General features: G+C 34.7%; 3 protein-coding genes across 3 annotated transcripts; 2 read left to right on the forward strand and 1 right to left on the reverse strand.

Annotated features, from left to right (window-relative positions):
- Positions 1–2,634: 2,634 nt before the first annotated feature.
- On the forward strand, positions 2,635–3,825 carry LOC108212461 (uncharacterized). Its single transcript, XM_017384188.1, has 3 exons — positions 2,635–2,940; positions 3,037–3,271; positions 3,359–3,825. The coding sequence occupies exons 1-3, from the start codon at positions 2,635–2,637 to the stop codon at positions 3,823–3,825; spliced, it is 1,008 nt and encodes a 335-aa protein (XP_017239677.1).
- A 2,714-nt stretch (positions 3,826–6,539) lies between these two features.
- On the reverse strand, positions 6,540–13,040 carry LOC108211249 (chloroplastic import inner membrane translocase subunit HP30-2). Its single transcript, XM_017382793.2, has 6 exons — positions 12,617–13,040; positions 12,148–12,263; positions 11,532–11,658; positions 6,993–7,141; positions 6,839–6,901; positions 6,540–6,751 (listed from the first exon to the last, which is right to left on the reverse strand). Exons 1-6 carry the CDS (start codon positions 12,914–12,916, stop codon positions 6,718–6,720), a joined length of 789 nt encoding a protein of 262 aa, XP_017238282.1. The 5' UTR covers positions 12,917–13,040; the 3' UTR covers positions 6,540–6,717.
- A 3,266-nt stretch (positions 13,041–16,306) lies between these two features.
- On the forward strand, positions 16,307–20,555 carry LOC108211130 (DNA-binding protein BIN4). Its single transcript, XM_017382648.2, has 12 exons — positions 16,307–16,504; positions 16,642–16,843; positions 16,930–16,991; positions 17,791–18,052; positions 18,271–18,332; positions 18,547–18,600; positions 18,917–19,022; positions 19,344–19,390; positions 19,530–19,556; positions 19,633–19,708; positions 19,801–19,940; positions 20,042–20,555. Exons 1-12 carry the CDS (start codon positions 16,451–16,453, stop codon positions 20,138–20,140), a joined length of 1,191 nt encoding a protein of 396 aa, XP_017238137.1. The 5' UTR covers positions 16,307–16,450; the 3' UTR covers positions 20,141–20,555.
- Positions 20,556–24,745: the final 4,190 nt, after the last annotated feature.

The raw sequence follows: 24,745 nt of genomic DNA on the forward strand, positions 1-24,745 counted from the left end.
ATTTAAAAAAATTCAGAGTTTCAACCAGTTAAGCATTATCTTAATGGAACCAATACGAATTAACTCGATTATATTATATATATCATTTTAAAGAAGAGATTTTTGAGGAATATGATCTCTAATAATTACAATTTCGGGAATAATTTCATTGGAATGTGTATACCTTTTCTCAGAAGTCCAATATACATGGAGATTGCAGCTCGCATATAAAGAAGCATTTTCTTCTTCCAGTTGTTGTAATCATCCGTGTCGATGGAGGTACCTTGATTCCCAACTTTTGTGTAGTCATTGTTTTCGATTAAATGTGGAACTAGCTTTTTAGTTTGTATGAATCTCAAATTTATATGTCAATCAACACACTTTGATACCAATTGTTAATCTTAAGTAGACATAGAAGGAGGTTGAATACATTTTATCAAATTGTTCGATTTATATCTATTTGTGGAATGTTCGTTTTAGTTCATTCTTATTGAAATAAATCATCCAGCAAATTCGTGGTAATAATCATTTTGAGATATTAACCTCGAGGGTGCTATAAATCCAACCGTTAAGTTGGCTAAAAGACTACGTTACACAATTCACGAATACGCTCGTCTATCGATCTTTCTTTCCAAACTTTCGGAGAGCATGTGTAAAGTGTGTGCACAATACAATTTTGTGTAGTTGATTTCAATGATATCACATCTCCATTTATAGACTTCCGTGCTTAACCATGATTAGTTAGGACCTATGTCCTCAAGCTGCTTCACCGTATATGGCTGTGTGGAGATACCTGATGCCAAGAATGGTTTAGAAAAACTCATTTGGCGCCCTATACATCTAATTCCATGATATTGGCGTCAAGTCCTCACCTACTTAGAGATTACTTCAATTAGCAGTTTAGCACCACCTGGTGCCTACATGAGAGATTGGGTGCATAGGGCACCAGGTACCTTACTTAGGGGCCATTTGTTTACTGCTTATTGGGGCTGAATGACTGCTATCTGACCGATTCTTATGATCCAGCTTGTTTGGGCTTCAAGTGTGATGGGCTGAGCGAATCTGGAACACGCTGAATCGCTCCTCTCTAGAATCCTGGCTGATTCATCCATATAAACATATATTACCCCGCTAACCCTAAACAACAATCAACAGTTTTCTTCCGCCAAATCAACCAGCCGAGCAAGAGAAGAACAACCCAACTCCAGGTAATTTTTCTTTACATGTGAACACTTCTGTAGCTTTACATGTGATATAAAACAGGCTTGCTTACAATTGGTATTTGATTTAAAATATTTGTGTCGCTCGATATTCAAGGATGTTTATAACAAATTGAGTCCAAGGTTTTATCTGGCAATTTTCACTTGAACACGTATTAGTCCGATACAGTATAACTAATCAAAGGCAGACAAAAAGCACAAGTTCTAGTGAGATGTGGTGTTGTGTTAGTAATATGTACCCATCAAGTAATGATACTATAGGAGATGGGGAGTACATGTAATGAAAGAAGTTCCTAGTCCTGGTATGAGAGGGAAGAGAATTGGTGATTGTGAGAGTTGGAAGTTGTTGTGATTACAAAAAGTAGTGACTACAGGTTGCAAATGAATGGGGGTTTATGGACAAGCACTAGTATATATGCAGGCAAAATAGCACCATTGGTTTTCCTTTTCTTTTTTCACTTCACTGGTCCTATTTAACATCATTGTAATCCATAAAGTCATGTGTATATAATATCTACACAAAAAAATAGGAACAGAGTACTAGGACAAGTTACTCTACAGGGAGTTATAAATAATATCATATATTAGCAGAAATCAAAATATATCAAAGTTATTCATCCATTTTGTCAACATATACAAATTAAATATGTAGTGTCTACAATATTAGGTTCTGATAAGTGTGTCTCCTTTCTTTCTATGGTTGTTCTAGTGAAATAGTATAGGCTTAAATTGTGATTAATTACTATATTATAATGGTTAAATTTTGAGAACCTGCGGCCACTTTGTCGTCACTGCATTGATCCTGCAATTTAAGATTTTTTCTTCTTCTTTTTATATTGTTTTACTATATGATATCTGCATTCAATTTGTGAGAATACAATAAAGATCTGCTTGTCATATCAGTTATCTTGTTGTATTGTTTCCCTCAACTGGAGATTGCCATAGTATGTAATCACAGTAACGTAGCACAAATACTTTGGCTCTGGTTTATTAATACTTGCACAAAGGTTTACTGTCCCTTGTATTCTGGCTAATATAGTAATTATAGAGTCTGCAATTCTGTTTGTAGAACCATGTTATCCTTGTTAAAGTCTGCAGTTATAATGTGACAAAACTTTATTGCTTATTTTTCCTACTGAGTTATCACATGTTTTCTTATGTAGCATGGATCAATCAATTGCGGCTCCTGAACAAAAAAATTTAAGAGTGTATTGGAATGATAAAATAACTAAAACATTTCTGGAGGCTTGTATCCAGGAGGTTACAGTCAGTGGTAGGCTAGGCAGCAGTCTTAAAACATATTCATGGGCAAATGTGAAAGAAATTCTAAAAAAAACTCATAACTTTGATGTCGACAACAAACAAATGAGAAATCGATATGATTACTTGAGACATAGAGTTGTTAAGTGGTTCCAATACACAATGTCAAGAGATGATGCGTCTCTCTCGTGTTGCATATATACAGCTTTGTAACCATTTTAAGCAAAAGTGCTGGCTTAAAGATAGTCGTCATGCAACTGTTGAAGAAAAAATAGCTATATTTTTACATGTTATCAGTCATAATGATCGCTTTACAAAGGTGAAAAATAGATTCCAGCACTCTACAGAGACAGTTCATAGGTACTTTCATGAGGTGTTGAATGGCATGATGGAGTTTGCCAAAGAAGTCATAGTACCTATATCATATGACCGAAACAATCATTTATCAAGAAAACATAAAGAGCTATTGAAAATATTTCCTGTAAGTAATAGATACCGTATTTTATATACGTCATTGATATACTTGTCCTAATCATGTTAACTTTTCAAAGTACTAATACATATTATTGCATCACAGGGGGCAATTGGGGCATTAGATGGCACACTTGTTCATGCAATTGTTCCAGCTGGTCAGCAAGCTCGCTATAGAGGGCGAGGGCGAGGTGAATGCTATCAAAATATTTTGGGAATTTGTGACTTCAATATGATATTTACATTTGTTTGGGCCGGATGGGAAGGAGTAGCACATGATTCAAGAATATTAACAGAAGTTGTTTCTGATGTTGATTCTGGTTTTCCACTTCCACCTCGAAGTATGTAATTCTTATAACCTTTTCAAAATAATTTCTTATACATATTCATATTGTCCTAAAATACTAATTTTTTTATAATAATTATAGATAAATATTATCTTTGTGATGCTGCATATGCAAACACCCGTGGATTTTTAGCTCCATACCGCAACACACGATATTGGCTAGCTGATTTTCGGGGACAACGTGCGTTAACTAAGGAGGAAAAATTTAATCACGCTCATGCAAAATTGAGAAATGTCATAGAGCGGGCATATGGTGTGTTGAAGGCAAGATTTCCTATATTGAAGCAGATGGCTCCGTATGTTTTTTCAACACAAAGGGACATAGTTATTGCTTGTTTTGCGGTTCACAACTTTATAAGAATGCAAAAACTGGAAGATCAATTGTTTGAGCAATGTGACCGCTCGGCTGATAGTGATGGAAGTGATGGAGAAGAAAATGAAAACATTCCAGAAGCGTCACAACATGAATCACAACAGGGTACTCAAGGAGCACAATTTATGACTAATTTGCGTGAACAAATTGCTTTAAAGCTTTTGACAAGTTCTTAAACTTTGTATTTTATTAGAATTGATCTATGACATGATAATTGGATTGAACTACTAGAATTTTTAATATATATTTTTTGTTAATAAGTTTCATTCAGATATTATGTAAAAGAAAGTGTCAAATAGCCTTATTCAGTCAGATGGATAAAACTGGAAAAAATTTTCATTCAGATATTATGAAAATTTATTTGTCAAATAATATTATTCATTCAGAATTCAGATTTCAGATTTATTCAGATCATTCAGATATATTAATCTTTCAGATATAAATGATTCAGATTTGCCAAATGACCCCTTAGTGAAATCCGAGAGTCTGTCTATTAGGGCTGTAAATCGATACGGACTATCCGGTGTCTCGGCTCATATCCGGCTCGAAAATATGATACATGTCTCATATTCGTTTTGAAAACGATCCAAATCTGGCGGAAAAATTAAGCCCGTATAATATATGATCCCGGATATGAGCACACCTATACCCGCTCAGATTCGGGCTCATATAACTTTTTATAATATGATCCTACCCGAATAACCGAATATGATCCGCGGTTCATATTCGATTCAAACTCATATACATATTATATTTTAACACCATCATATTTGCAAGTAAATAGTTATCATTTTATAAAATTTTAATATCTTATTTAAGTTTATATCTTCATAAAATATGATTTATTTAATGTGATCATACTTATTATCTTCATATATATTTAATAAATGATATATATCAATATATAACTATAAGTTTTAATTTAAAATTGTTATACTTTATAATATTATGTTTACTTAGACTAATGATAGTTATTTGAACAAATGAAATAATAATGATACTTAGTGTTAGTGGATCATATCCGGCTCATATTCGATGGATCATAAACTACCCGGTTAAAAAATAGAAAATACGATACTGGATCATATCCGGTTCAGATCCGAATCTCAAATACCCGGGATCGGTTTAGATCCGAATAAAACGATCCCGGACCCAAATCTGGACAAGCTAAAAATAATATGATCCGGTACTTGAGCAGAGGGGTACCCGGGATCACCCGGATCATTTTACAGCCCTACTGTCTATGTTATGTAGTATGTAGCTTTCTGCATTAATTTCTTTCTGTGAATGAGAACATTGTCATAGAGTTTTCATATACTATTTGTGCCTGTGTAGTGCTTATTGCCTGGTATACTATATTATTGCCTCTGGTTTAGATCCTCAGTATCCTTCTGATTTGCTTTGAAATCGTTGTCTCGACTCTTAATTGGAATTAATGACTTGCTGTTTAATTTTTTCTGTAAAAAAATTCGGTTCGGTTCAGTTCCGGTTAAGTCCATAACATAATTTCGGTCCGATTCAACCGGTCCGAGAAAAAATAATAATTCAGTTTTCGGTTCTTTCGTTTCGGTCCGGTTCTGGACCGAATGCTCAGCCCTAGTTCAAACCCTCCAAGTGCAGTTTCCAAATTTCTACCAAACATTTTATTACAAAACTCAATGTATCAAGTAGCACTAACCTATCTTACTTGAATACACGAGGAAGCCTGAAAATTACCTGTAGCGGCCATTAGAATTCGAATTCCGCCATCAAATATAATTTACCATTGTGAATATACGACGAACAAATGACAACGATTTTGGGGGACATGAGGTTTATACAGGTCATAATTACATAGACTAACCCAGCAAAGGAACTTGCTAAATCAGTTTCTACTTGTTTCCGCTCTGCATCCTTATTTCTGCAAAACTTTGTTGCAGGTAGGGGTGAGCAAAACCGAACCGAAACCGTAAAACCGAACCGAACCGTAAAATTTCGGTTCGGTTCGGTTTCATTTTTTCCGGAATTTCGGTTAATTCGGTTTTTCGGTTTGAACCGAAAATAATATCGGTTCGGTTCGGTTCTTGATATAATATTTCGGTTTAAACCGAAATAACCGAACTTTTTATTACAATATAAATAAAATAAATATATAATATGTATATTATTCCTTTCTTTCCTGTGTATTTCCAAATTAGCATTCCGTTCACATACCCCTCCCTTCATCCTTCCCAGACCCCATCAAATATCACCTCTGTCTCACCCCCAACACATATTTAGTTATTCACCCCCATCACCCAAAAAGCCTCAAGCACACTTCCCCTTCATCAGATCCACTCACTTAAGACCCCAACAGCAGTAGTGCATCTTAAGAAGCCACAAGAAAGCGACGATTTTTGCGTGGGTGAAGAGATTGAGTGGCCTGCTTTGAGTAAAATAGTGAGTACCGCTGAGATTGTGTTGGGTGTTATTGCAGAGTCTACTGTTGTTTTGTTGACTGTTAATGGTATTCTGGCTGTGCTCTGTGATGTGTCTCTGAGGGTTTCAAGATTTTTTTGGATGAAATCAGTGTGTTTAAAAATTTCGGTTTTTTAAAACCGAAACCGAAACCGAACCGAAATATTTCGGTTGGTTCGGTTCGGTTCAGAATAATAATTCGGTTCGGTTCGGTTTCGAGAAAAAGTCTAATTCGGTTTTCGGTTTTTTCGGTTCGGTTCGGTTTTGAACCGAACCGACCGAATGCTCAGCCCTAGTTGCAGGCATCAAAATATAGAAAATATCATATACAACCAAAGGCTATTGCCATAGTGGTACCGCCCTGGCCTAGAGGGTTTCAACTTTCAACTACCAAGATGAGTTAAAAGGCAAATTAATTGCGTTAAATAAACAATACTTAAAAAGAATTTGACGATTTCACCAAGAAATAAATATAACTAGAACAAATATGTCCACATAATTCCTAACCATGTATATAAATTGCAACAGGACTACAGAAATTTAACACAAAATTCTCAATATCTCTATCTGAAGCAGAAATGCATTTTGCTCATTCAATAAGATCTACCCCGGGAATAAAGTATTCCGGCACCTTAGCGCCCTCGTGTTTCTTTTAGCGCAGGGTCCCTTCAGAAAGAAAATTTTAGTAAGAGTGAATGTTTTGGACTTCAGTTATAAAGTATATACAAATCTAATACATATTGGATGTCAGACCTTTTGATGCGATCAAGAATGATGAGCCTTGGTCCAGGAGGGATTCGTACATCTCGAAGAGCACTGATTTACATAACAAGCATTCAAAGAGTTACAAACCATAATATTTGTTAAGAAAAGAAATCTATAAAATAAATCAAGTCAAACTGCTTGCCTGTCAGTGAGCAAAGGCAACGTATTGTCAGTTAACAAGCCTTTCTTGAAATTCTTTTCGTAATTCTGGAGGCCAAGGCTTGATAACATGCCTCTAGTTTTATTATATAAAACATCTTCAACTGGCGGCTTCGAGAATTTTTCACCTAGCTGCACACCACAGAATTAAAGCTTAACATCAACTTTTGAACCTCTGAAATGTATTACATTTAACTTGTCTATTCACTACCAGAATCCAACCCTACTAAGGTGCAAGATCAATTCATGTAGATGAACTCTATTTAATTTCTTGCTAACTAAATCACTCGAATAAGGTGAAAGTTCCACTCATGTACCATTCCAATTTACTAGCAAGACAAGAAAATCAGACCATGATAGGCCCACCAAGAGGTTGGGAACAATATTAACCCCATTTGACGCAATTTTTATCAGAAGATAAGATTATTTCACACCTAGCTTTTTTCTGAAATAAAAGATTGCTTTCCAGACGAACAGCAACCAAGAGAAGTAGGTAGCACAATTTTTCAAAACTACACTTTACGAGAGGCCTTTCTTAGAAATCATAATGCTTTCTGCTGGATCAAGGGATTCCCCAATTATAGGGCAGTTATAGTAACTTTTAAAGAAACATTGAATAAAGACATGGCGTAGAATATTACAAGATTAGTACTAACAAGCTAATACTAATTAGTAGCAGTTTCCTGGTTATAAGGAATAGTTGAGGGTTCTCCAACTATATAAAATGTAATCATTTATTATCGTACGACCTTGTAGAAGAAATATCTTGTTGATAATTATTTCTCTATGCAAGTTTGTAAGGTTTGCGATCCATCATTTTTTCCTCTCTTCTGCAGTTGGAAAGTGGATTTCATGCGTTTAATCCACCCATGTTTATAATTTTTATTGTTTTCCACTTCTTAATCAATGTCCTCCATTAAATCAGTATCAAACCCCAACATCCAGCCACTCTTTCCATGAAAATACCAAGCAATTTCACATTAACAAAAAGTTATTGTTGAGAATTGTGGTCACTTAAATCATCAATGATAGTGCTTACAATAGTAATTGTGGCAATTGTTTATGTTAAAGCTTTTTCAGTAATATATCACACTTTATAGGAGAAAAATACAATAGATGGCTAAATAGTACAGCCATGAAAAATATACCGTAGCGCGAGCAGCACAATTGCCAGGTAGTAACAAGACCCACTTTTATAACAATCTAAGGACAACTACTTGAAGAACTGTCTAAACTTTAACAGCAATTGGCACTTGTATCAAACTATTGATACTCTATTGTGTCTGCTAGAGACTTAGAGTCCAGGACTCGGGAGTTTGCTAGAGACTTAGAGTCCAGGACTTGGGGGTTAGATGAGGTGAAGGCAGAATGCAGATTGAACTAACTACTGAATACAAGGACAATAAGTCACTTGGTGAGATATGGTCATATAGTTGAAGTAAATCATATTCTTAAACTTCCTAATGTTCACTCATCGGTCTATTAATACCTGAAAGAAGACATAAATGGGTGTCTAAATTTGACAATGTGGAAGAGGATATTAGAGCAACTCCAACAGGGGTGGCCAATGCTTATGTGGCGTGGCACTCTTAGTTGCCAACCTATTGGAGCTCTATGGTTGCCAAGAGGTTGCCTCTCAAGGTTGCAAAACTTGACAACATCCTCATTTAGCTAAAAACAAACTATTATCCAAAAACTATTTTTCACCTTACCCATTATACAATTTCATATTATGTTATATATTTTACTAATATTAATATAGGAGACCACATTGGCAACTTCTATAGTTGCCAACTATTGGAGTGTATTTTGCGAAAAGGTTGCCAAAAAGTGATATGGAAAAGAGATATATTAAAAAACAAATATATGCAGTGAGTTGACAAGGTTTGACAACTATTTCGGCAATCCATATTGGAGATGCTCTTAGCATCACATGGTGGAACTTATTGACTTTTTTGTAAAAGACAACACGATTATGGATGGGCATCAGATCACTTAGCGGCATGATTAGGGATGGGCATCAGGTCACTTAGCTGCAGAAGAATGTCATCCCCGCCCCCATCCCTGAATCTAATATTGCTCCCCGAACCCTCCCCTATTTTTGAACAGAGATTCTTTTGCTCCCCAATCCTTGTCCGGAATGAGGAACGAGCTCAGGCATGTCATCTTTTCTCAAAAAATATAGTAATATATATATTCATTAATATAATCTCTAATCAAAAATATTTTAGCAAGTCATAAATATAATATTCTTCTACTCTTATATACTAATCTTAAATCCGTGCAAAGCACAGACGAGTTTATGGTGAGAAATTTATTATTTATAATTTAATATTAATATCATTTTATTAGTGGTTTAGTATTGTTGGATGCCCATAATTTTTTGCATGGGAGATTCTATGATAATAAATTGAAGTTTAAATAATTATATTAACCGACTTATCATACTTTCTCTTATAAATTTAGCTTTTACAATGTTTTTCTAATATTAATATGTGATCATGTGTATTTCAATTAATTTTAATTCAAACTAAATAATATTTTTCATTTTTCATATTTCTTTATTTGTAAGGAAAAAGATAATATTTATTTTGTATTGGCTTCATGTTTGTCTTGAATAAGATAACATTAGAGTTAGAAAGAGTTACATGATAGTTCGTGTTTTTCTTGGAGTAGAACACGTTAGAATTGAGAAGAGTTACATGAGAGTTCGTGGTTGTTTTCGAGTTAAACATGTTATAATTAAGAAGAAACATGTTGGCCTGTCGCTCCTTATTTATATAATTGTTTATATATGTTTTATTGAAAAACTTAGAGAACTTGCGGGCGACTTACATTCAAGGAACAGAAGAATGAAGAAAGAAATTAGCAAACAATTTTTTATCAATTTATGTCATATTTGAATTGTTATTACATTAAAGTAATATTAAATGTAACTTATTGTGAAAGTTAATAATATTTGATCAATAAATTAATAAGATATTCTGGAATTAATAAGGTGACATTCAGATTGCACATTCGGTTGAGGATGATCTGAAAGGAGAAGCACAGAGAGGATCTCTAGCCCTTTGAGAAATGAGTATGTTATTTCAAACTATTTACGCTAATAAACATGTACTTGCAAATATAATCTTGCTCCAGTCACAATACAAGGTAGTAACACCGACAAATGCTTTAATTGTGAATGATTGGGCATAAGACGTATGAGTGTCCTCCTAAACAAAACAACCATTATAAATGAGTCAATGTGGTGGAAAAAGAAAGTCCAGATAATTTATATGTCGAGTTGACTAAAGAAGATATAGAACATTTATAAAAAAAATCCTGGTTTTATGCAAGCTACACACAAGCCTGAGAATGATCCACATGTTCAAGAAAATTAAATCTTTCACACTAGAGTTACATATTCTCATAAGGGGTGTTCTCTCATAGTACTGGATAAATGATGTGAAGCTTAAGGTTTCTAGGAGGTGCTTGATTAAATTTTCAGCCGGGCAGTTTAATATTGCAGCTATGTGTGATGTTCTTCCACAGAAGCTTTGCGATTTTATTATGGGGCGTGCATGCTTTGTTTATGTACATGCGGATGATTTGACAGACCCTGTTCCTGCTACGACATTTGCCCATTTGGATGCTACTATCGTACTATCAAAAGGATTAGCCGCCAAAGGTATCTATCCAAGAGTAGACCTTTTACATTCAACGTCAATTATGCTCCAACCCCGGATTGTTGGTGAGGACCATTATGAAACTGCGCAAAATTTGATCAAGATGCTCACCACATGCCAACACATATACGTTTGTCAAGAATAGTCATAGCTCACATGGCACGTACTCCTCATGGTTTTATTAACTAAACGGAGTTGAGTTCTTTTCGGCGCAGGAGAATTGATGCAGGACAATCGGTCAAAAAGCATAGAAAAACATTTGGGAACATATAGGAGGCTTTGGAAGCCCAACTAATTAGTTTTGTAAGTTTTATTTCAATTTTTAATGATATTCCTTAACTATCTATTATTGTAGTAGAATTTGATTTGTGTTGGGAAAGCACTTTAGATTTATTATATATATATATATATATTTATATAAGATATTAGCTTGTATACGGGAGTTTATTGCATTCAAATAATATAACGGTGTTTTTTATAACTTTTTCTTTCAGAGGAGTACTTAAACCCTAATCAGCCCCACCCCCCCTAGCATAGAAGCTTTAGGTTCCTAGTAATATTATTCATACATTTGTGTTCATATGATCTCCGTAAGTAGGCAATGCATAACGGAAATTTATATTCCGGTGCTGCATTCACATTTAAAGGGAGTACACGGGCTTTAATATCATGAGTTGAATATTTATATCACAACCATTGTTTTTGCAGATGGTTGTGTGCATTTTTAGTTGCTGCATCAATTGCATGTGCAAACAATCATTCTTATGAAAATGATAGAAGTTTGGCAAGAATGTTAACAAATATATATTGCACAGTGAGGCAATTATAAAATGAACTAACTTTCGCTCAATCACCTTGAACAATCCACCCTGAACCAGTGCAAAGAAAAGTCCAGATGTCACTACATTTGCAGCCTGATTAGGACCGCCCATTCCACTCACCAATGAAAACATGGCTCCAGAACCAAAAGCTGCAACCATACTGCAGTAACAGATTCAATATGTAAGATATATAGACATATAGACTCATAGAGAGAAAGATATATAGGATACATTGTTACCAGAAGCATAAAATTATAATACACAGTACAATAAAATTATAAAACGTATATTGAAAAAGACAGTTCTTTACAAGTACAGTAACTTAATACATACGGAATATAAGGTATAAACAGCTAAATTATAGCATATCAGCAAGACCATATTATAGTGTGCTTTAGCATCTTAAACAATTAACAAAAAATTAATATATAAGAAAATGATAACTTGGACACCTGTTATCATACATATACAGGCACAGCACAAAAACTCCCACCAAAATGTGGCATGCCATCATAATTTCAACCAAGTAGAACAAAAAAGCTCAAATTGAAGTAAGGTAAGCACACCCCAAAAATTAAAATAGTGTTTTCTTGTTGTGTAAATACATTAAAAGATTAAAGTGAAACACTGAGGTAATGCAAACACTTGCCTAGACTGGACATCCTCCTTGCCACGTATTCTTTTCATAACACAAGTAATACCGGCATTCACACCTGTCATAACAGCAAAATTCCGGGCCTGTACCAAAGGACCCCCTGCAAGAGCCTGTAAGCAAAACAACATTTCAATTATCTTCGATTATCGGTAAACACAAGATTCACCAATCAACACAAACTCATATTATTAGTAATTGGAATATATAAAAGACACATAACTAACCCAATTACCCCCATTTAATTATAAAGGAACAAACTTTCATGCTTCTTAAGCTCACTAGTCTTGTACAACACCTCTGCATAACTTATGCAGAGAGAGAAGAGAGGGAGAGAGAGAGGGGGGGGGAGAGAGAGAGAGAGAGAGAGGGAGGGAGGGAGAGAGGGCGAGAGAGAGAGAGAGAGAGAGAGAGAGAGAGAGAGGGAGGGAGGGAGAGAGGGCGAGAGAGAGAGAGAGAGAGAGACCTGGGCTTGCTGAAGAGAAGCCATGGCCTGGGGATTAAGAGCAGCATTAGGGGGAGGAGTAGGAAGAACAGAATTGACATCATTAGTAAGAGTTCCCATAAAGCCACCAATAGCAGCACCCTGAGCAGCACTAGTAGCAGTAACAACAGCAGCTTCAACACCCAAAGACTGCTTAGCCAGCCAGCTCTTAAACCCACTTTCCAATTCTTTAAACTTGGTCTGAAACAGAGTTACTGGGTTTTCATTTTGACCCATCATCCCCCTTGTCATCTCCACCACTCCTGTCTTCCCTTCTGCCATTGTCTCTGTATGTATCGATTGTGTAAATTGTAAGTATTGTTTTGCTTTGGGGATGGAGGCTTTTATTTTAAGAGGATAACATGAGCTCCTAATTTCCTGTTTTGCCCTTTCCTAACTTCCTTCCGGGACTGCAGCTGGTTTACACGCTGCCTCACAAGCAGTTGTGCTGTGACTTCCTGGCTTTCATGTTTTTAATTTTTATTTCGATTTTCGTTAGGGGTGTTCACCGGACCGCCCACACCGCACAAACCGCCCACACCGCACCAAACCGCACCACAAAACGCGGTTTTAAATTTTTATGGTGCGGTCGCGGGTTGAATTTCTTACAAACCGCGCGGTGTGGTGCGGGTTGTGGTTTTATATTTAAGTATCGCGGTTCAAACCGCACCGCACCGCATATAATAATATATATATATATATATATATAATATTTATATTATTTAATTATATACATATATTATTTTTATATTAATATATTACATCTTTATTTATTAAAAGATTATACTGACTTCGTGATAGACCAAGTCCATATAGATATGCATTATATTTCATATTTGCCCAATTTAATAGTCTTTACTGTAATCCAATATTAGCTCTAATTTGTATTCGATTCTTGAAATGTTCTACTCCTTTTCAATATAACATTGTTTTTTGAGTTTGTATTTGTAATGTGACCACACTTGAATGTTGATTAGGTCACTGAATGAAGAGACAAAAATACTTAGTGACTTCTAAATTTTATTATAATTTTTAATTTTTAATTTTTATAATTTTAAAAGTGAAATTGTTAGACCGCACAAACCGCATAAACCACACCGCACCGCACCGCATTCATGTGGTGTGGTTTATGTGGTTTTTTATTAACGCGGTGCGGTCGCGGTTTGAATATTTAACCAAACCGCATATGCGGGTTGGTCTGCGGTTTTAGAAAAAAACCGCACCGCCCGCACCGCGAACACCCCTAATTTTCGTTGTCCGTGAAAATCTATTATTTATTTAATTATAATAAATAAAACATATATTATCATTAAATTTATATAATTTTAAAGAATTTGACATATATATTATATTATTAAATCTTAAATGCAAAAATTTTAATGTTAATTTATAGCTTGGTATAACGGAATCTTAGTTTGTAAAATGCATAGTAGGTCTATTTTGAATTCTTTAGTTAGGTAGACTTGTAATCAGATTATGCAGAATTATATATATAATATTCATTTCGGTTCAAAACCAAAATATATTTTTAAATCTGAACCGAATCGATATTATTTTCGGTTTAAATTGAAAAACCGAATTAGCCAAATTACTGAAAAAAATAAAAATGAACCGAAATTATGGTTCGTTTTCGAGTTTGGGTTCGGTTTTACTCACCCCTACCCTTCGACAACATAAAAATATAAATTATTAATTTAAACATAAATAAAACAACTAGTAATTATTAAAAATCATCAATCATCCGCGCATCCCTCGAGTTATAGGCTAGTATATATATATTACAAATTAATGGAACGGATTTTTTGAAATAAGAAAACAAGAATATGCGAACTAAAAAATCAGGACAAGAAATGTTAGTTTACAATTAAAAATACAATTATATTTGTTAAAGTAAATTTCTGCTAGTGCCGGCTTTTGGAATTCAGTGTCTGTTTAATCATTTCCCATATCTAAATGGGTAAATGGGTCGGATATTGGATCACCCATACATATCCACGAGTTTCCTAGTTATATACATATCCATTTTCACGTGTATTTTAAAAATTTGTGTATAGTTGCATCCCTTTAACAATGCAACGATTGTAGCTAACATCCAAAATAAAGGAAGAACAACCCAAATTGTTTTGTTTATCCGATCTACAATATTGATAACAACTTGAATTTTCATTTACATGTAAAAAACTTTCGAAATCAAAATCTTGTTCGTATCAACAACCAATTCTGTTGTACTTGATTTCATAAGGAGATCATCTACGTTTATGTAAAATCGTTCGTGCTTGATGATGGCGCTGGTAGAGGTATTTTAGAATGTCGTGCTCAATTTTTGTTACGTTCTCGACTGATTGATAACTTCCTTCACTACTAAAATGATGATTGTTTGATAAGTTCCTTCACCTTTTGCGTGTATGCAAATAATTGAAGTCATATTTGCATTATTTTGATCTGTCATTTTTTATGATACAGAAACAAAACTACTGATAACAATTTGACCTGTATTGTGTTGCTGATCTACACTTCCAATGATAATGTTCTTCCTGTTGTGCAAATAAAGATTACTTGATGTAGACGCTTCTTTGTGTCGGCTATATTTGTATCGATTTGCCTCATAAGAATATCATCATCTAGGTTTGTGAAAAATCGTTCATTCCTGATGAATGAAGCTGGAAGAGGTATTTCAGATTGGTGTACTCTTCTTTTGTTATGTTAACGACAGCTTTGATAACCTAATGTTTATTATTTGTAAATTAATACTTTAAAATCAAAACATTAAATTACTTACAAAGATTGATCTGCTTTTGGATAATATAATATTAATATAGTATGAATATTTAACTTATGAAGTGTGGGTCGCACTCAAGAGAGAATATAGAGAACCAATGCTTAAAATAAAAACATGGAATCCTGACAAAAAAAATAGGACCATGGAAGCACTAAGGTTCGGCAACAGATGCCTAATTTTTATATAGATTTTCAGGATTCAAATCTAAATACATGTTTTTTTCATCGTTGTTTATGTTCAAAAGTAATTTCAAAATATGATACATAAATAAGACATTTTTTTCATGTGTAGTTCTGTTGCATACCCTAATCAATATTAGAAATAAACTAATGGTTCTCTAGGTTTCATGACTAACGATTCCATGTGGAAAATGACCCAGTGAAGTGTTTATGTATATTTAAACTATGAAATATTGATTCTTGCAGAAAAATCTTATGAAATATTATGTATTGAGATGCTATCATTAGAAAAGATAAAAACAAAAAAAAAGGTCATAGACATATCAATACTTTTCTTGAAAAATAAATTTATTTCAATAAAAAAGAATGTAAATGATTATTAAAAATTTAGCATAAATATATTATTTTTTAAAACTAAGTTGTTGTGCATGTTTGAGGAAGGCGGCTTCTAGTTTTTCCGATAAGAAGCCGGCTTTTATTTCTTTTATCCGTTTGTGTAAAAAGTCAGATGCATTTATATAAAGTTGAGAATAGTAACTTTTATTTCATGACTTCTATCTTTTTCCTAAACAGATTAATCACTTACTCCTATAAATTTATTTTATCATTTTTTTTTAAATTACCCGATACACCCCGTTATTTTCACAAAAATAATCGGATAAAAGTTGAAAGACCAAGAAGAAAAAGGAAAAAGAAAATAGAAGGAGCCCTGAATGAGTGAATGTTGATGTTGTAGTACGGAACAGACTACTTCACCGTCTGCCTGCTTGGTCTAATTGAAATGTGAGCTGCTTGAATTGTTTCTAGGGTTTCCAATTGAAATTACTGGTCTAAACTGAATTTGATTATTAATCTCCCATGGGTAACAGCTCCGTAGACGACGATTCCCCCGACTGGCTTCGCTCTTTTCAGGTACCCCTTTCTTCATCATTGTTTGCAGCTTCACTTTGTTAAGTACCAGTTAATTATATTTCTCACACTTTGTATCTTTAGTATGTATTATCACCTGCTAATGTTATAATTGCGTAATTCGTGTTTTGTTTCTCTAGACACCAACTCAATCAGCCTTCGCCCTGCCCTCCCCCTCTCAGCTGTCTTTATCCGACAGTGATCACATTCAGAATGGGAAAGACGATGACGACGACGATGATGATGATGATGAATTGCCTTTACAGGAAAGGTACGCGAGTGTCGACAAGAAGCCGACACTTGACAAAAAGAGGAAAAGGGTTACTCGGACTCCTGTAACCGGTAACTGCATTTTCTGGTTATCGACATTCTTAATTTGAGCTTGCTTTGTTATTCGTGCTGTATATTTGTTTTTGGTAATATTGCAGGGGAAAAAGCTGGGGGAACAGCTTCGAAGCAAAAGACATCCGATAAGTCAGCCAAAATTGATGTAAGATGTTACTGTAGTTTGATTGTTTGACATGCATGTAAGTGCAAGTGCATTAGCTCGATCCATGTGCTCAAGACAACCTGCTACAATCTTCTCATGTCTCTTGGTTTATGATCATAGTATCAAAGGAATGACTGCTTTTTATATTAAACTACTTGTAATTTTAGCACTTGTTTTGGGGTCGAATTGGATGTAGTTGTTTCTAAGATGGTATAGATTAGTGTAGTGGCATGTGCTGCATATCGAAATTCTACTAGGGTGGCTTGGAAATGGTTAAAACCGGCAAAGATATGTACAATTCTATTATATAAAAGAAAGAAGAAAAAATAGACTGCTTCTATCGTTTTATTAAGAGCAAATATTCCAGATTTGAAAATTGAAAGAAGATTCTGGTCCTATTAACGACGCCCTTACAGATTTCTTATAATACATTCACAACATTGGTGAGCTTGCAAGAAACAACTTCCAGATGAAAGCCAAGAGATGCAAGATTCATATATGCTAATTGCTACCTATGTTTATTGCCAAGAAATTGTGCTACCTTAATTTTATGGCATTTTGCCTTCTATAGTTTTTATATTATGTTTGCTCAGTCTCTATAATGTGTATATATTAGTGAAGGTTTGATTTCAGAGTATATAACATGGGTGTTTGGCTAGACTATTCTCCTCTTGTTAGAGAAAAATAAGTATAGGCAAACACCCACTATATTTATTAATTTAATCATCAATAAAACAAGTTGTTACTTTTTCTAAATTTATAACAATAGCCTAATCCACAACTGTACCTATTTGAACAGGAACAGAGCAATTCGGTTTGGATGTTGTTATCAGATTCTGAGTCTTGTCCTGAAGCTAGTCCTGTGAGGAAAAACAATGACACCCACTCTAAAAAATTGTCAAAACAGGAAACTCCTCAGTATTCAGATAATATAAAGGGTGATGTCACAGTCCTCGAAGAAACACTAAAAGAAACCTCCAAGCAGAAGTCTCCAATAAAGAAGAAAAAAGAGGATCAATCGTCCACTAAGAAGAAGAAATTGGAAGACCATGTGAAAGGAGGTACCAATTGGCCTAGACATGTGTATTATCTATATTTCTGTGTGTATGATTACCGCAATGCTTTAAAGTGCAAAAATAAAGCAGTACAAAATTACTTGAGAAATGAGTCAGTGCTCACTAGTATAGTAGGATGTTCATTAAGTAGTATATTCGTGTTGATTGGTAGTTTGAGGTGTTGTTTTTCTTCAAATTTTTCATGTTTCTCTTATGTCATGCAGAGAATTATGACGGCATGGATGTTCCCGAGGAAGTAGTATCTGCCAAGCCTGCTGGACCTTATGTAGGAATTTTGATACCTGTCTATATATTACTTCAAAACTTATTGTGTTGTGAACCCCTCTCTCTCTCTCTCTCTCTCTCTCTCTCTCTCTCTCTCTCCCTCTCTCCCTCTCTCTCCCCCTCTCTCTCGCCCCCCCCCCCTCTCCCCCCCCCCCCATATGTGTGTGTGTGTGTGTGTGTGTGTTTGCGTATGATATGTGTGTATATCATTGTAGGTCTCATCTTCAAGTTTACCCCTGGTACTCCCCGAGAAAGTCCAGCGCTCAAAGGTAGTAGAATGGCCTAGTGATACCTTTTTAGTTTTTTCATGTATTTCTGTTACTGCAATTTCGTGATGCATAACAAAAAAGTATTTCACAACTTATGCGTATGATGATATTATTGAGCTCCTCATCTACTTGATCTCTGAAAGATGGTATGAAGGACTTCTATAGAAATGGACTTGCAAACAATGTTTTCATAAAATTTCTGTATGGCCTACTTCAGTTTTTTTCTTTCTCCCTCCCTTCTTTTTCTGATATTAAGTTTGCTACCGCTCATTGTAACTTGTTACCTTATAATCTTTAGTTTTCTGTATTTTCACAGGCGCTTGTAGAGTGTGAAGATGAATCTATTGATCTAAGTGGTGATGTAGGTGCTGTTGGTCGTGTGGTTATAACAGATAATGAGGACATGCTATTGGATTTAAAAGGCAAGCATTTCTTCCTAATACTATGTGTGACTGTTCTGTATGGGTCTGGTAGAGCCACAGATCAGCTTTTTCGATGGAAAATAAATTCACTGATGCAACATATAGCGGACTATATAAAGTGCAAGCCCCACTAAGCACCCCCACCTTATGCTTATATTTCCAACTTCCCAAAACAGTTATTCTGATTCTTATATTTGGAAAAGAAATGATCTGGTGATGAACAGTTTAAAAACTGAAAAGCTCTAGGTACTCATTGTCTGGTTATTTATGTTGGTACTGTGTTAATTTTCATCTGACTGGTGTACTCTATAATATTTTCAGGAACCATATATAAGACCACAATATTACCTTCACGGACTTTCTGCGTTGTACGTAATTCATCTGATCTGAGCCTACAACTATTGATATATTTCTCTCTCCAGCTCTCCTCTCGGTTTATGTGTGCACGTGTGTATATCAGATAATTTATATTTTTAGCAATGTTTCTAAAAGTTCACATCTTTTCAGGTTAGCTTTGGTCAATCAGAAGCTAAGGTTAGTTACGGACTTCAACTTTCTTAGTTACCAAGTTGATTTTACATTAGTAACTCCTAGTCTACTTTTATGATAGATAGAGGCAATTATGAACGATTTTATTCAGCTGACACCACAATCTAATGTTTATGAGGCTGAAACCATGGTTGAAGGTAAGAATCAGTGGGGTCTAACGTGGTACATATATCAATATTCATGAATCTATATTGACTCAGTGTTTATTCGTATATTCTGTTATGGCTAGGAACATTGGAGGGTTTTTCATTTGGTTCAGAAGATGAGGCTGAAGATATGCCTAAAGCCACTGCTAATCAAAATGACCAAAATGAAGGTGCCGAGGAACGACAAAATGCAAAAGACAACGGGAAAGCTGAGAAAAAAACAGTATGTTTGACTAAATTTAATATATATATATATATATTATATTAGGTAGTTTTTTATACTTGTCTTTTGTCATCGTTCCTTATACTGATCTTTGGATGCAGGCTTTAGGACGCAAAAAGGGCAAATCTGCGGTGGGAAAGCCTCCAAAGAAACCAAAGAAAAAAGTACAAGCCATGAAGAAAACCAAGGCTAAGAAATGAGCAGTGCTGTATTGAAGTTTCTCCATGCCTTTTGTTAGGCCACCAACACTTACTCTGTTTACACTCTTATTGCAGTTTCAGTAATTAGGATTTTAGGATTTCACAGTGAAAATCATAGGACATTGTTTTTAAAGAGCTAGAGTTTATTTAGCAAAAAAAGAGAAAGAGCAAGAGTTTATAGTGTCATTTGATATTTTCTGAAAGTGAGGTGAAGTTTGTATTTCGCTTGTCCTCATGGGATATAAATTTAGCTCCAGGTCTATTCATTATGTTGATGTATCAGTTGATTACTATAGGAACAGCAATAGATATTTTAGTGGTTTAACGGAACAATCTTCCAGTTTGTCACTGTAGAGAATTGATGTTTTAATGATTTAACTGAGATATATTCGAGTTTTCAATGTTGAGCTAGCAATCTGATCCCGTGTTGGGTTCTAGCTGACGGATCCGATCTCGAGTTGGGTTCTAGCCGATGGACGGTCCGTGAGTTGGGCGATTTTTTTTTAAAATTTATTTCAACTTAGATAATTTTGTATTTTAATTTAATTCAATCAATTTTCTATGTTTTACTTAAAAGAGTATGGCAACTCGTATGAATTTTATAAATTAAAAAAAAATACGAATAATTTGATAGGACTCCCTAAAAAAACAGAATAAATCGCATCGATACAATAAAAGAAATAAAAATCAAACAAATGTTAATATTACACAAATAAATTATTCTACCCTTCATTCATTGTTGACCGAGGATTCTGATGAAGTACCCATTGCCATCCATGCATTGTCTTTCACCATCTGAGTCATTTTCTTGTTTTCTTGTTGATTTTTTTAGCTTGATCTGGATCTTTTTGCAAACACATATTTTTATCACGTCTAGCACAAGGCTTGTTCTCTTTTCATCTAACACTCTTCTACCTGCACTAATAGCATAGTCTGACATAATTGTAGAGGCAATATACTAATACGTCCTTCACAATTTTAGCTAAAATCTGGAACCGTAACTCATGATTCTTCCACCATGTTAGTATTGAAAAATATTCATGTAACTCATAATGATTAGAAAAGAAGTCTCTAAACATACTATAACTACCGGTAACTGTCGGAGTCGAAGTGAAAAGCTGGTTTTTTGTTTTTTAGTTAATATAGATTGCATCGTACTACTAAACCTACTAGTATTACTATTGAGTTATATAGATTACACCACATATGTATTCAGAAACTTGTAAATACAGCTCAAGGAACACATTTTTCATACAATACAACTTTATTTTTCATAGTCTTTTCTCTCAGTGATGGGTTGAGGATCAAGAACAACTTGATCTTTCATGGTACCAGTGCAATAGCGTTTCGATTCTTGCTCGTATTTTCTTGTTGACTCATCAATCATCTTGATCATTTTTTTTTATTTCTTTTCGATTTCACGATCTCGATTGATCTCAATTTCTCTTCTACATCTTGATTCAATCTTGATTGTTTTGTCTCTGTTTTTTCTGAAATGGCGTCTTACCGCGGTGAGTTTTCTCATTCTCAACAACAATCTCATGATCTGATAACAAATTCGCATAATCCAGCGGTGAATTACAATGATCCTTTTTTATTTTATTTCATGATAATTCAAGACAACAACCAGGCACTATGTTACTTTCTGGTGATAACTTCATCAATTGGAGTCGAAGTGTGAAAATGACGCTTGGTGCGAAAAATAAACTCGGTTTTATTGATGGATCTCTCTTTAAACTAGCTGCTGATTCTTCAGATTCTAAAAAGTGGATTCGTAATGATTACATGGTAATGTCCTGGTTAACTTTTTCCATGGAACATGTAATCTCTGATAGCTTCATTTTTGCTACTAATTCAACACATAAATTATGGTTTTATGTGGCTGATCAATTTGGTAAGTCCAATGCTCCACTACTGTATAATTTGCATACCAGTTTGATTAAAATATAATAAGATAATCTGACAATTGCTGAGTATTATGAGAAAGTTAAGGGGAAAAATATCAAAGTAGTGACTCGTTTCAATCAAATATATCATTTAAGTGACTACTTTCCAATTTGACTCAAGTTGGTCACCGAGGTCACTCTCTAGTTCAGCCCGTTAGTTTAAATTAAAATAGTTAACGGTCAAAGAGTGACCTGGATTTTTTAGTGACGTGGATGCAGAGTAAGTGAGATACAACGACTCTGTTTTCTCTTCTATATAAACCTTGTAATGGGTGTAAGTATATTTAGGGTTTTTGGCAAGATTTTAATTTCTTTCTTCCTAACTAGATTCTTGTTTGTAGTGTTTGGATAGCCATGGCTGGTAGTTCTACTGGTTCGATTGGTTTCATTGGTTCCATGAACATTTGTGATTGCGGGAAGAGGGCAACCATGTACACATCTTGGTCACTGAAAAATTCGGGAAGGAGATTTTTCACTTGCAGCGAAAAGTCGGTAAGCATTTTGCTCTAATTCGATGTTGAACTTATCTCCATTTTGTTGGTATAATTATGTTTTATTTTGTAAAAATAGGAGTTGAGATGCGAGTATTTTCAATGGTTTGATCAAGAGGTTGACGGGAGAAACGGGGATGTCATAACACACTTGAACAACAGGCGGATATTTTTGGAAGAGAAGATCAAGTTGCTTGAAGAAAGGATCGTGATACTAGAAGGAAAAGTTGCTAAGAAGAAGGGTAAAAACAGAGCCATGGAGAAGACTGTGATGTTTATGAAATTAATGACTTGTGTTTTTGTTGCTTTATTTGCAATGTTGTTGATGGTATGTAAGACTAAAGGTAGTAGTGGTTGGCTGTAGTTGATGTAATGGATAAATGCAGTTGATGTAATAAATGTATGCATGCCTGTCATGTTTCTATATATGAATTCTAGATCATGTTTTAAAGACATCTTTGCAGAAATGGTAGTTGCATAATGTAGAAGATAATGTCATTAACATTTCAGGATTTGACACATAACCCCCGATGTCATCATCCTTGTCTTATAAATCAGGTTTCTTAGGAGGGACACTTCTACTTTGAACTCCTTATTGATGATCAACATAGATTTTAATTCGTTTATAATGCAAACTCGCAGAAATCATAGACCTAATGGAATCATCATCATATAGTAACCTAATCCCCTTTTTAAAGCTATGACCATCACATGGAAAGTATAACAAATCAGTGCTACTATAATCAAATTTAGCAGCATACTCATTAAGATCAAATATGGTTATCATGTCGGGGTCGATATCATCAATAATGCTCACTGTTCCCCCAACATACCCAGCATTACCCTTAAACGTATTTGCTGTAAAACACCCATGATGATACAACTCAATCGAAACCCTAGCACACATACTGAAAAAAAAGAGGGATACAATCGATTACACCACATGAACAACAATAAAAAACATACTCATAGCAAATAAACATCGCAATAACTGATAATAGCAAAACACATACTTGATCATTCAACAAAAAACAAAAACAAGAGTGTAATCGAAACTCTACTGAAACCCTAACGGCAAGTTGCAGTCGTACCTTAAAAATCGTTTAACAGATGCTACCCAAATCCGAGAACGTCGACTCGTACCTTCTTCGACTCTCTACAGCGTCTCCTTCGTTGGCCAGTTCTCTCTTCTCTGTCGCTTCAGTTCCCGCCTCTGTTATGTATCTATGTATTTTATTTGTCTTGTGTGTTTTATTTGTCTTCTGCTGAACAGAAGAGTGACCTCAGTGACCAACTTGAGTCAAATTGGAAAGTAGTCACTTAAATGATATATTTGATTGAAACGAGTCACCACTTTGATATTTTTCCCGAGAGTTAAGACTATTTGGGATAAGTTGCTTATGTTAAAAGCTCATTTTACTTGTATTTGTGGTGCTATGACACATTCATCTGTGAGCTGATGAAAAAGGTTTTAGAGGTAAATGAAATCAAGAAATTGATCTTGTTTATCTCAGGCTTAAACAAGCAATATGACTCTGTTAAGACTAATTTGTTGAGCATGGGACCTCTTACAACAATGTTGAAACCTCATCATATACTCCCTCCGTCCCACCAGATTCTTTACAGTTTCCTTTTTGAGATGTACCATCCAATTCTTTACATTTCAAAACTTACCAAAAATAGTCAATGGGTCCTACCACTTCCCAACTTTACCTTCCTTTTCACACTACTTTTACTCCACTATCTCTCTTTTATACATTAAGAATTAATGGGTCCCGCCACTTCACCCACTTTTCTTTCTATTTTCCACTACTTTATACATATTTCTTAACCTCCATGCCCAAACCAAACGTAAAGAATTGGCTGGGACGGAGGGAATATATTGCAACAAATTGAGAAACAAAATCATATCTCTATTGTTGGTTCTGAAACTTCTGAAATTGGTGCTTTGTTTAGTAAGAAGTATCCCTCAAATTTCAATCAGAGTACTCATAAATCACCTTCTAATTTTCGGAGAGATTTCAAGAAAGCTAAACTTGACACTATTTGTGATCATTGTAAGAGAAAATGTCATTCTTCTGATCGATGTTTATCGTTGTGAATCTTCTCATTCTCAACAACAATCCCATGATCTGATGACGAATTCGCATAAACAAGTAGTGAATTAC

The sequence above is a fragment of the Daucus carota genome, chromosome 3, assembly GCF_001625215.2.
Source record: "Daucus carota subsp. sativus chromosome 3, DH1 v3.0, whole genome shotgun sequence".
NCBI lineage: Eukaryota > Viridiplantae > Streptophyta > Magnoliopsida > Apiales > Apiaceae > Daucus > Daucus carota.

Bases quoted from the DNA above. Each gene is read 5' to 3' on its own strand.
- LOC108212461 (XM_017384188.1), top strand. From the start codon at position 2,635: ATGCGTCTCTCTCGTGTTGCATATATACAGCTTTGTAACCATTTTAAG. The intron at 2,941-3,036 runs GTAAGTAATAGA...ATTGCATCACAG, and splicing joins AGCTATTGAAAATATTTCCT to GGGGCAATTGGGGCATTAGA. The intron at 3,272-3,358 runs GTATGTAATTCT...TAATAATTATAG, and splicing joins TTTTCCACTTCCACCTCGAA to ATAAATATTATCTTTGTGAT.
- LOC108211249 (XM_017382793.2), bottom strand. From the start codon at position 12,916: ATGGCAGAAGGGAAGACAGGAGTGGTGGAGATGACAAGGGGGATGATG. The intron at 7,142-11,531 runs GTGATTGAGCGA...TGTGGTGTGCAG, and splicing joins TTCAGGGTGGATTGTTCAAG to CTAGGTGAAAAATTCTCGAA. The intron at 6,902-6,992 runs GCAAGCAGTTTG...TATGTAAATCAG, and splicing joins TTGCCTTTGCTCACTGACAG to TGCTCTTCGAGATGTACGAA.
- LOC108211130 (XM_017382648.2), top strand. From the start codon at position 16,451: ATGGGTAACAGCTCCGTAGACGACGATTCCCCCGACTGGCTTCGCTCT. The intron at 16,844-16,929 runs GTAACTGCATTT...GTAATATTGCAG, and splicing joins TACTCGGACTCCTGTAACCG to GGGAAAAAGCTGGGGGAACA. The intron at 18,601-18,916 runs GTAGTAGAATGG...GTATTTTCACAG, and splicing joins AGAAAGTCCAGCGCTCAAAG to GCGCTTGTAGAGTGTGAAGA.